Source organism: Bubalus kerabau, chromosome 1, assembly GCF_029407905.1.
Source record: "Bubalus kerabau isolate K-KA32 ecotype Philippines breed swamp buffalo chromosome 1, PCC_UOA_SB_1v2, whole genome shotgun sequence".
NCBI lineage: Eukaryota > Metazoa > Chordata > Mammalia > Artiodactyla > Bovidae > Bubalus > Bubalus kerabau.
In genome coordinates this window covers 277,703,932-277,716,491 of record NC_073624.1, presented here as the reverse complement: position 1 = coordinate 277,716,491, position 12,560 = coordinate 277,703,932, and the positions used below count along the sequence as shown (strand labels likewise).

The 12,560-nt window shown below is 38.5% G+C and overlaps 1 protein-coding gene across 23 annotated transcripts in view; it reads right to left on the bottom strand.

Annotated features, from left to right (window-relative positions):
* The window catches only part of FER (FER tyrosine kinase), a 464,961-nt gene that overhangs the window by 209,301 nt on the left and 243,100 nt on the right, over positions 1 to 12,560 (bottom strand). For all 23 annotated transcript variants that reach the window (XR_008709039.1, XR_008709040.1, XR_008709041.1 and 20 more), the window contains one exon: positions 7,560 to 7,682. Coding sequence is in view for 18 of the 23 variants with exons in the window: in XM_055565828.1 (XP_055421803.1) it covers positions 7,560 to 7,682 (123 nt within the window). In the remaining 5 variants the exon portion in view is untranslated. Of the gene's footprint in view, positions 1 to 7,559; positions 7,683 to 12,560 lie in introns of those variants that run through there.

The following is a 12,560-nucleotide window of genomic DNA, read 5'->3' as shown; positions in this document are numbered from 1 at the left end:
CACATCACATTAAGAAATATAAAAAGTTTCATAAAATCTCTCTCAATTATGAACACATATCCACACCAACATTTCCAATTCGGTATGTCCTGGGACACAATATAATATGCAATTTCTATGCATTATGGGAAAAAAGAGTTTTAGAAACACTGCTTCTGTATCTTGGAACTCTCTCCAACCAGTATAGAGATGCTTTCTCATTCACAGTATTACATTGGATGGGGTACAATAATTAATTTAACCAGACTCCTATTAAAGAATATTTGAATTATTTCAATTTCCTGATATTATAAATGCTGCAGTGAATAACCTTCTATTGATATCATTCATATATACACAGATATAACTAAAGGATAAGTTGCAGAAGTCATATTGCTAAGTCACAGTTAGATACATTTTATCATTTTTATAGATGGTGCCACATTGCCTTCTACAATGTGTGCGCTGAGTCGTGTCCAACTCTTTGGGACCCTGTGGACTGTAGCCCACCAGGCTCCTCTGTCCATGACGGTTCTCCAGGCCAGAATACTGGAGTGGGGAGCCTTTCCCTTCTCCAGGGGATCTTCCCGACCCAGGGATCAAACCCAGGTCTCCCGCATTGCAGGCGGATTTTTTACCAGCTGAGCCACCAGGGAAGCCCAACAGAGGTTTTTCTAATTTATATCCCCAGCACCAAATTATCTAAGGGTTTTTATCTGTACATCTTTGCCAAGAAAGTAAATTATCAAACTGAGTTTATGCCAATCTGCTAGGTAAAAACATATCTCATCCTAGTTTTAATACTCCTTTATTCTGAGTAATATAATCATCTGTCATATTTTAAAAGCCATTTGTATTTTCATTTTTTGAACTAACCATTCATGCCCATTGCTAATTTTCCTTTTTGATTGTCTTTATCTGACAGACTGCAGCCCGCCAGGCTTCTCTGTCCATGGAATTCTCCAGACAAGAATACTAGAGTGGGTTGCCATTTCCTTTTCCAGGGGATCTTCCCAATCCGGGGATCTTCCCAATCCAGGGATCAAACCCAGGTCTCCTGCATTGCAGGCAGATTCTTTTCCGTCTGAGCAACCAGGGCAGCATTAATTTCTAGAGATTCTTTATATATTAGATATTAGCCCCGTGTGGTATGTGTTTTCTTGAATAAATTAGCAAGTATTTTAATTTTCTTTTGATCTTATAAAAAGCAGTTATTATATACATATATTTTTTATTTTTTATATTTTGTTTTAAGTTATTCCTTTTACTTTTTTTTGAAAGGATTAAAATATTTTATTAAATTTTCATACAAGTTAAATTTGATTTTAAGGAAATAAAACATAAGAGCTAATTGCTGTTTTGTAGTATATTGATTAAGTGTATGCTGGTGTTTAGCAAGCTTCATAGCTCATTTTCAAAATTCAAATCATAGAAATTTCAAAAAACCTTAGACTAGTTTTTTCTTCTTCAGTCATGATGTGCACCTGAGTCACTTGGGGACCTTATTAAAAAGCAGATGTTATATCCTTCAATTGAAAATAAACACATTTTTTAAAAAGTAGGATGGCTAATTTAGTGAGTCTGAGGCAGGTCCATGACTGCATTTCAACAACCTGCCAGAAAATATCTCTTTCTAACAGGCTGCCAAGCACTGCATTTTTTAAGAAGCGTTGCTGCTGCTGCTGCTAAGTCGCTTCAGCCGTGCCCGACTCTCCGCGACCCCATGGCCTGCAGCCCACCAGGCTCCTCCACCCATGGGGCTTCCAGGCAAGAGCGCTGGAGTGGGTGCCATCGCCTTCTCCAGTCCTTCTACCTTTCTTAATTCCTTTCTTTTGCTTTCCTTTTAATTGTGGTGTTTTTTCCTCTTAATTTTTTGAATTAGATGTTTAACTCATTCATTTCATTCTTTTTGTTTTATCAATGTTAAGTTTTTAAGGTACTGAATTTTCCTCCAAGTGCAGTTTTGTCTGTATCACCTAGCTATATGAAAAATTTTATTTTCCCCACACATGTCTCGTATTCTTTGATGCAAGCAAAGAATATAGAAATTTAGAGTTCTTTCCTTTCAACATGTATTTTTGCTAGAGGTTATAAGACCTAGAGCAACTTGGTTCTTTGATCATCTCTTCTCTTACCTTTGTTCTACACAACTTTTGCCTAAGCAAAGGAGCTTTTGGCTACCTAAACATGTACTTTTTTAAGTCTGTGGAGAATATATAGCTCCTAGTTTCGTGAAAAATGCAGTTTATACTTTTTTATTTTGTTGTTATTGTTCTATGGTTTCCACAGGTAACAGGGACAAAATATTGTTATGTAACCATGTTCATACTAGAAATCCTTTTATACATTTTCTGTGTACATTTCTATGTGCTTCTTGGGCTTCTCAAGCGGTTCAGACAATAAAGAATCCATCTGCAATGCAGGAGCCCTGGGGTTGATCTCTGGATCAGGAAGATCCCCTGGAGAAAGGAATGGCTACCCATTCCAGTATTCTTGCCTGGACAATTCCATGGATAAAGGAGTCTGGCGTGCTACAGTCCACAGGGTCGCAGAGTCAGACATGACTGAGCAACTAACACCTTCCCTTTCCCAGGGTCCATATGCACAGATTTTGTAAATATTTTAAAATGATGAAATGATACACTCCAGGCAATGTTTGTGCTGTAAATACCAAATCCTATCCTTTAATCTACATTAAAAAAAACTTTAATGACTTTTTTTTTAACCTTTCAGCCCCCATCTGACTATTTTATCACCCTTCCATCTATTTATATGGTAGATAAAAAGAATATTCTTATCTACCAAAACACCTTGCTCCTCAGACTAAAAATATGATATTTTTATCCTCAGACTAAAAATATGCTAGCTAGGGTTGTAGTAAAAAATGATGAATAGAACAGAATTATTTTCATGTTACCACTCTGAAATTTATGAGAAATGTGGTTTTAGATATTTCTGAGTTTCCTCATCTAATAATGGGGATAATACGAACACTCAGTTCACAGTTGTTGAAAATATTTAATAAAATAATAGAACTGGAGTGTTACCAACAGACTATACACTCTATGAATACATTTTTTCCTTCACAATTTAAAATCTTCCAAATTTTCCTTCTGTTCTATTTGTCCTGTTAAAGAAAGTTTTTGAACAGGAAAGTATATGGTATTTTATAGTTTTCAAAATCTACAGAGAAAAATTGACTTTTCTTGAGTTGTGTCTTTTTATAATAAACAAGGTATGTGGTAAGTAGTGACTATGTGACTCAAGTATAACGTAAAGTGAACAGTCTTCAGTGGTCTGAAGCATCACAGTATGAACGAAGCACCTCAATGAAAAGCAACGCTCTCCTCTCTGCCCTTCGTGTGCATGTGTCTGTCAAAGAAGCCGTCACCAGAAATCGGCCACCTCATGACACGTTAATTTCAGCCACAGGTTTACTCTCTCCACAAAAATCTGCTTCTAATATTCTGGCATACTATACAAATTCTGATTAAAAAGCCAGAATTACTTGATTTAAGCTGGCAGGCAAGTCATTTACCTAAAGGTTCAACTTAACGGCTCACTGCCTAACTTGCCTGAATTTAAATCATGAACTTTAACTTCCATTCAGAAAGAAAAAAATTTTTAAAGAGCTAAACCTAAAGAAATATTAAGCTTCAAAAGCCAGACTTTCAAATGTTAAAGGTGAACTAGATGTCTTCCTTACCTACATCTTACAACATCCTCTGCTGCTAAGTCACTTCAGTCGTGTCCGACTCTGTGCGACCCCATAGATGGCAGCCCACCAGGCTCCCCGTCCCTGGGATTCTCCAGGCAAGAACACTGGAGTGGGTTGCCATTTCCTTCTCCAATGCATGAAAGTGAAAAGTGAAAGTGAAGTCACTCAGTCCTATCCGACTCCTAGCGACCCCATGGACTGCCCCGTACCAGGCCCCTCTGTCCATGGGATTTTCCAGGCAAGAGTACTGGAGTGGGTTGCCATTGCCTTCTCCCCAACATCCTCTACTATACCTTAAATTCCAACTCTGTCACCCAATATTACTGTCTAATACTTTTCCTTCTATAGAGACCTATAGTTTTTGCTATAGTAAAGATTTTTCCAATTTACTGTTTTGTGCAATGAAAGATATTTCCTTTCCATTAAACTCATACACATGTCCCATAAAATAAACCTTTTATTCCCTATAGCCTCTAAAATTTAGACTCTACAGTCTAGACAGATAGCAGTTAAGAATATGGGTTGAATATCTCAACTCTGCCGACAGCTGTGTTGTTTTGTGAAAGTAATTTACCACTGTAAACTTCAGTTCCGGGTTCATAATTGTATGGGGTTAGTAACAATATTTATTTCATGGCAATATATACAGTTAAGGCATGTAAGAAGCTTGGAAGTACCTGGCTTCTAGCAATTGTCCAGTGAATTCAATTCTTCAACAGATATTTACTGAACACCTACTAGCTAGCTGGAGGAGGAAATGGCAACCCACTCCAGTACTCTTGCCTGGAGAATCCCATGGACAGAGGAGCTGGGTGGCCTATAGTCCGCGGGGTCGTAAAGAGTCGGACACGACTGAAGCAACTGAGCACACAGTAGCTAGCACTGTTTTAGGTATTGGTTGGACTGATTATTAAATGCAGTGCTGGCCCTTATAGAACTTACATTTCTCTTGCAGGAGACAGACAACCAAAAATACATCCTATAGTATGATGTAAGGTAAACAGAACTGTAACAAAGAGAAATTGAGGACAAGAGAGAGATATAAGGGGTAGGTGTTATTTCACAGGCAGCAGTCAGAAAAGACCTCCCGGATGAAGTGATATTTGAACAGAGTCTGAGCTGAGGAAAGAACAGGCCCTGTGCATCCTACTGTGCTGCTAGGATGATGATGAAGATCATGATCAGTAACCTGTGTGGGACACCTCTCTCACTCCCATACCTTCCCACAGGCTCTGGGAGGCAGAGGAGGAAACGTCAGTCAGGGCAGAGGGAGGGATGCGTGGGTGGAACATCAGTTCGCTTCATCATCATGAGAAAGTCAATTTCTCTAACTCAGGCTGTCTAGTTTCATGTGCCTCTGGGAATAAGAGAGAAATTACCCTGGTCGCCACGTCCTCTACTCTGACATATGATGTACACGTATATTCTCATGAGTAAGAGGGAAACAAATGGAGAGAGGCGTGAGGTACTATAAACAGAAATTATACTGAGACTAAAATAGCATTCTTTATGTAGGCTAAAAATGAAGTCTGGCAAGATGGAAATTAGATGTTTTATAGCACATTATATGGTCAAAGACATTAACTTCTTACACAAATTAAATCAGGAAAGAGATTCCATTTATAAGACGACAAATAACTTTCCAAGAGAAGATATGTAACAGATAAAACTAGCATAAGAAAATTGTTCCCCACTCATGATTGAAAATTACCTGCTCTCATAACCCTGTTTTGTGATTTTCTTTTAAAAGAGCGATATGATTCTTTAAATCAAGTGCATAATAATATTTACCATAAATTGAGATAATAACTTGCGTATTTCAAATATCAGTACTTTAGATCAAGTTAACAGTCAAGTAGATTAACTTCAAATTTCTACCTCATAAAACAATCATATGTAGCCCCTTAATCTTTTATAGCTTTCAGTGTAGTTATTTTCATAACTAAGGCTATAAAATGCTGGGATAATTGGCTCCACAGCCAGAGTTGGGGGTTTGAGAGGAAGAGAATAACTGGCCATGTTAAAAGTCCAGAACATCTACTCCATTTCTCTACAATGATTTCACGGAATATTTCATATTATGAGGGATATAGCTTTACTTATATATTCATATCCAAGGCCAGATAAGCACTTTTTTGTGCCTCTTTTAGGGCTCTGATCTCTCAACTTAGACTTAGCTAAGCAAGTAGACAATGGAAACACTAGGTTGGCTTGTGAAATGAGTCAAAATCATTTGACAGTATCAGTATCTCTGAAAACCCAAGCATCTCTCATTAACTTAACACGGTCAAACTGTGGTACCTTCACCACATTGAACTTTACTTCATATTGGGATATACTAGAATTGAGTTCATACTTTCACATGTACAACTGAGTATACAAAACTCCTGGCACTTGAAGTGCTGAGGCAGGGCAGTGGTGAAGAGCTGTCAAAGGACCCCTAGATTTAGAGTTTGAGCAGCTGGGTATTTGGTGATACCATTTACTATAAAGGAAGAACACATTTTGTAGTTAAATGCGATAAATTCAGTTTTAGGTGAAAAGTAGAAAATTTTTAGATTTGGGAAAGATATATATCTGAGCTGGAAAGATAAATTTGCAAGTCACTGATGTTTTAATAGTAAATAAAGTAATGAGAACAGACAGCAGTTATTCATCGATGAAATAAGAAATATTAATAGACCTTTTTTTAACTAGAGAAAAAAATATGACAAGCTGTTTCAGACTAAAGGAGAATTTTTATAGGGTTTTCTGAAATTAAAATATAAAACAAAAGTGAATGGAAAAACACTAACAAAGAATGAGCCAAACTCATAATTCTAGAAAATTATGCAAAAAGGACAATTCTTTAGCCACCGAATTAATGTTTAGTAACTGACTGCTGAAATCTTCTGTGGGTGGAATGTAAAAATAAAGAGTGAGTAATAAATACATAATACAAGTACAAACACAGACACCATGCTCCAGGCTAACAAAGGGAAATATAACAACTGCTTTCTAAATTTTTAAAATTTCAGGTGAATTTAGATTATATACTAGCATTCTTGGGAGTAACACTTGCTTCATATTACAAGTCATCCTTGGATATGTAAACCTCAATCAGCAAATATTAACCTCCCATGTTTTATGACTTCCCTGTTTCTACACTGTTCCTCATGTGAGATGGCGCCCTAAGGAAAGGGGCTCCTGTTGACCCCAACTCAATTCCGGGACCATCAGAAGTGCCCAGAAGCTAGGCCAGCTCCACTGTTCCCTTAGTCCAGGTGCCGCAGGTTCCACCTTAAAAACACAAGCCTTCCTCAACTCACTCACTACCTCACAGACCACTTAAAGCACTTAAATGCAGTATGCTCTGTGACAGATCTTAGAGGTAACACTGACCTAGAACAATCTCTCACCCAGCTGGCTGACTCTACAGTGAAGCTATGATTTACTGCCCTTGAGAAGAGTAGTGCAGTTTTTAAAAATTCCAATATCTTACAATATATCATACACTTAACACCAAAAAGTAAAATTCTAATGAACTCTTAATTGCCGGACATTTTCTTGAACATCTACATCTCAGAATCTTTTATAAACTAAACCTTTTAAAATCTGAACCTTACAGTGTGAAGGAAAGCCTCAAGTCTTTCAACACTTGAAAGGAAAAAGAAAAAAAAAAGGCCATTTGTAACCTAGCAAACACTGAATAAAAAGACAACCCATCTGCCATCTAAGTACAACCAAGGAAATTTCACGCTTTAACTATATTTGTTTCCAAAATCATAAATAATCTAAGGACTTTATTTAGTGTGGGACATAACTCACGAAGCAGTCCTTTCTTTTTCCTTTTGTTAAAAAAAAAGTGAACGTAAGCACCTACCTTAGGAATAGGATTCAGCAGAATTACACCTGACTTCTTCGTGATGACCTGTTTTGTTGTATAGTGATGATCTATAAGTTGAGGAATATTTGAAAACCCAGTGCCTTCAAAACGATACATATTCTGGAGAAAGAACAATAAAGTAGAATAATCATGAAGACATTGCTTAAGCAACACTTCATCCATCAATAAAGTTCCATTTAGAAAATCTATTGTTGTACAACCATGTGAAGATACTTAACACTACTGAATTATAATATACTTAAAAATGGTTAAGATGGTAAAAATAAAGATAAATGATATTGCAACATGCTAAAAAATAATCTTTGCATCAAGAAACTAATTTTCATAAATGACTAAATGTAATTCAGATTGTTAAAAAGAAAAAAAAAACCCAGAAGAAAAGAAAAATTTACAGATCTGGAATGCACTTTGCTAAAATAATAACCAAAGGAAATAAAATACAGGATACATTTAAGCAACAGAAATATGTGTACATACATTTCCAGATGTGTTTCATTTGAAAAAGCTTTCAAGATTAAAAATAATGTCAAAAGTCTGCAGAAGTATATCCAATATAATAGTATTTTAAGAATACCTCTGATGACCATATATTCCCTTTCATCAATACAGTATGATTTGATTTTTCTATACTTGGGTTCAGTTCAGTTCAGTTTAGTTCAGTTGCTCAGTCCTGTCCGACTCTTTGCGACCCCATGAATCGCAGCACACCAGGCCTCCCTGTCCATCACCATCTCCCGGAGTTCACTCAAACTCACGTCCATTGAGTCGGTGATGCCATCCAGCCATCTCATCCTCTGTTGTCCCCTTTTCCTCCTGCCCCCAACCCCTCCCAGCATCAGAGTCTTTTCCAAAGAGTCAACTCTTCGCATGAGGTGGCCAAAGTATTGGAGTTTCAGCTTCAGCATCATTGTTATTATTATGTAGAATAATACACATCATGTATTATTCTCTCATCAAACCACACAGTCAAAAAAACAAAACAAAACTATACAGTCAGTCACATACACTTGATAGAGAAAATGCAGCAGAGACAAATCTGTGCACATCAGCACAGTCACATCTTCACACTTGTGATTTCAACACATGAAGTTAGTAACATGTTCCCAAACTCTGTCAAGACCGCTTTCCTCTGACTTCAAAAAGGCACATCCGTTGGTAATCTTATGAAAGAACCGATGGCAATAACTTTAGCAAAGAAAAACATCTTCTTGGGGCTATTTTTCAATGAAAGGAGCATTACGATACAGTGTCGTGTAACAAAGGCTCCCATCTGATTATTCACAAATAGCTCACATGTACATGTGTATTAATACAGATACAAATGTGTTCCGTTTTAAGAAAATCCTATGGTAAGAAACCAGAGAAGGCAATGGCAACCCACTCCAGTACTCTTGCCTGGAAAATCCCAAGGACAGAGGAGCCTGGTAGGCTGCAGTCCATGGGGTCGTGAAGAGACGGACATGACTGAGTGACTTCACTTTCACTTTTCACTTTCCTGCTTTGGAGAAGGAAATGGCAACCCACTCCGGTGTTCTTGCCTGGAGAATCTCAGGGATGGGCAGCCTGGTGGGCTGCTGTCTATGGGGTCGCAGAGTTGGACATGACTGAGCGACTTAGCAGCAGCAGCAGCAGCATGGTAAGAAACAAGAAATTTGCGAACTCTCCAAATTCGGATATTACTTACATTACTGGAAGGTATTCTCCCAGATAAAGGATAAAAAAACTCAAACTCCATTTGTGCAATATAAAATTCAGGCAGTTCAGTTGCTGAGTCATGTCCAACTCTCTGCAACCCCATGAACCGCAGCAAGCCAGGCCTCCCTGTCCATCACCAACTCCTGGACTTTACTCAAACTCATGTCCATTGAGTTGGTGATGCCATCCAACCATCTCATCCTCTATTGTCTCCTTCTACTCCCACTTTCAATCTTTCCCAGCATCAGGGTCTTTTCCAACAAGTCAGTTCTTCGCATCAGGTAGCCAAAGAATTGGAGTTTCAGCTCCAACATCAGTCCTTCCAAAGAATATTCAGGACTTATTTCCTTTAGGATGGATTGGTTGAATCTTCTTGCAGTCCAAGGGAGTCTCAAGAGTCTTCTCCAACACCACAATTCAAAGGCATCAATATTTGGGTGCTCAGCTTTCTTTATACTCCAACTCTCACATCCATACATGACTACTGGAAAAACCATAGCCTTGACTAGATGGACCTTTGTTGGCAAAGTAATATCTCAGCTTTTTAATATGCTGTCCAAGTTGGTCATAACACTTCTACAAAGGCACAACGTCTGTCAATTTCATGGCTGCAGTCACCATCTGCAGTGATTTTAGAGCCCCCAAAATAAAGTCTGACACTGTTTTCCCATCTATCTGCCATGAAGTGATGGGACCAGATGCCATGATCTTAGTTTTCTGGATGTTGAACTTTAAGCCAACTATTTCACTCTCCTCTTTACTTTCAACACGAGGATCTTTAGTTCTTCTTTGCTTTCTGCCATAAAGGTGGTGTCATCTACATGTCTGAGTATTGATATTTTTCCGGGAAATCTTGATTCCAGCTTATGCTTCATCCAGCCCAGCATTTTTCAAGATGTACTTTGCATATAAGTTACATAAGCAGGGTGACAATACACACAGCCTTGACATACTCTTTTTCCTATTTGGAACCAGTCGTTTTCCTATTTGGAACCAGTCTGTTGTTCCATGTCCAGTTCTAACTGTTGCTTCCTGACCTGCATACAGGTTTCTCAAGAAGCAGGTCAGGTGGTCTGGTATTCCCATCTCTTTCAGAATTTTCCACAGTTTATTGTGATCCACACAGTCAAAGGCTTTGGCATAGTCAATAAAGCAGAAGTAAATGTTTTCCTGGAACTCTCTTGCTTTTTCAATGATCCAACGGATGTTGGCAATTTGATCTCTGGTCAATTTGATCTCTGGTCCCTCTGCCTTTTCTAAAACCAGCTTGAACATTTGGAAGTTCACAGTTCACGAATTGTTGAGGCCTGGCTTGGAGAATTTTGAGTATTACTTTGCTAGCGTGTGCGATGAGTGCAATTTTGCAGCAGTTTAAGCATTGTTTGGCATTGCCTTTCTTTGGCATTGGAATGAAAAGTGACCTTTTCCAGTCCTGTGGCCACTGCTGAGTTTTCCAAATTTGCTGGCATATTGAGCCCAGCATTTTCACAGCATCACCTTTTTAGGATTTGAAATAGCTCAACTGGAATTCCATCACCTCCACTAGCTTTGTTAGTAGTGATGCTTCCTGAGGCCTACTTGACTTTGCATTCCAGGATGTCTGGCTCTAGGTGAGTGATCAATCACACCATCGTGATTATCTGAGTCGTGAAGATCTTTCTTGTTCAGTTCTTCTGGGTATTCTTGCCACCTCTTCTTAATATCTTCTGCTTCTGTTAGGTCCATACCATTTCTGTCCTTTATTGAGCCCATCTTTGCATGAAATGTTCCCTTGGTATCTCTAATTTTCTTGAAGAGATCTCTAGTCTTTCCCATTCTATTGTTTTCCTCTATTTCTTTGCACTGATCACTGAGGAAGGCTTTCTTATCTCTCCTTGCTCTTCTTTGAAACTCTGCACTCATATGGGTATATCTTTCCTTTCCCCCTTTGCCTTTCACTTCTCTTCTTTTCACAGCTATTTGTAATGCCTCCTCAGACAACCATTTTGCTTTTTGCATTTCTTTTTTTGAGGATGGTCTTGATCACTGACTCTTCTACAATGTCATGAATCTCCGTCCATAGTTCATCATGCATTCTATCTACCAGATCTAATCCCTTGAATCTATTTGTCACTTCCACTGTAGAACAGTAAAGGATATGATTTACATCATACCTGAATGGTCTACTGGTTTTCCCCACTTTCTTCAATTTAAGTCTGAATTTGGCAATAAGGAGTTCATGATCTGAGCCACAGTTAGCTCCCAGTCTTGTTTTTGCTGACTGTATAGAGTTTCTCCATCTTTGGCTCAAAGAATATAATCAATCTGATTCCAGTGTTGACCATCTGGTGATGTCCATGTGTAGAGTCTTCTCTTGTGTTGTTGGAAGAGGGTGTTTGCTATGACCAGTGCATATTCTTGGCAGACTTCTATTAGCCTTTGCCCTGCTTCATTCTGTACTCCAAGACCAAATTTGCCTGTTCCTCCAGGTGTTTCTTGACTTCCTACTTTTGCATTTCAGTCTCCTATAATGAAAAGGACATCTTTTTTGGGTGTTAGTTCTATAAGGTCTTGTAGGTCTTCATAGAATTGTTCAGCTTCTTCAGCATTACTGGTCGGGGCATAGACTTGAATTACTGTGAGACTGAATGGTTTGCCTTGGAAATAAACAGAGATCATTCTGTCATTTTTGAGATTGCATCCAAGTACTGCATTTTGGACTCTTCTGTTGACTATTAGGGCTACTCCATTTCTTCTAAGGGATTCTTGCCCACAGTAGTAGATATAATGGTCATCTGAGTTAAATTCACTCATTCCAGTCCATCTTAGTTTGCTGATTCCTAACATGTTGACATACAGTCTTGCCATCTCCTGTTTGACCACTTCCAATTTGCCTTGATTCATGAATCTAACATTCCAGGTCATGGTGGAGAGTTCTGACAAAACATGGTCCACTGGAGAAGGGAATGGCAAACCACTTCACCACTTTTGCCTTGAGAACCCCATGAACAGTATGGCAAAAAGATAGGACACTGAAAGATGAACTCCCTAGGCTGGTAGGTGCCCAGTACGCTACTGGAGATCAATGGAGAAATAACTCCAGAAAGAATGAAGAGATGCAGCCAAAGCAAAAACAACACCCAGTTGTGGATGTGACTGGTGATAGAAGCAAAGTCCAATCTGGTAAAGAGCAATATTGCATAAGAACCTGGAATGTTAGGTCCATGGATCAAGGCAAATTGGTTTGTGAATGTTAAGGTTTAAGTCAGCTTTTCACTCTTCTCTTTCACCCTCATCAAGAGG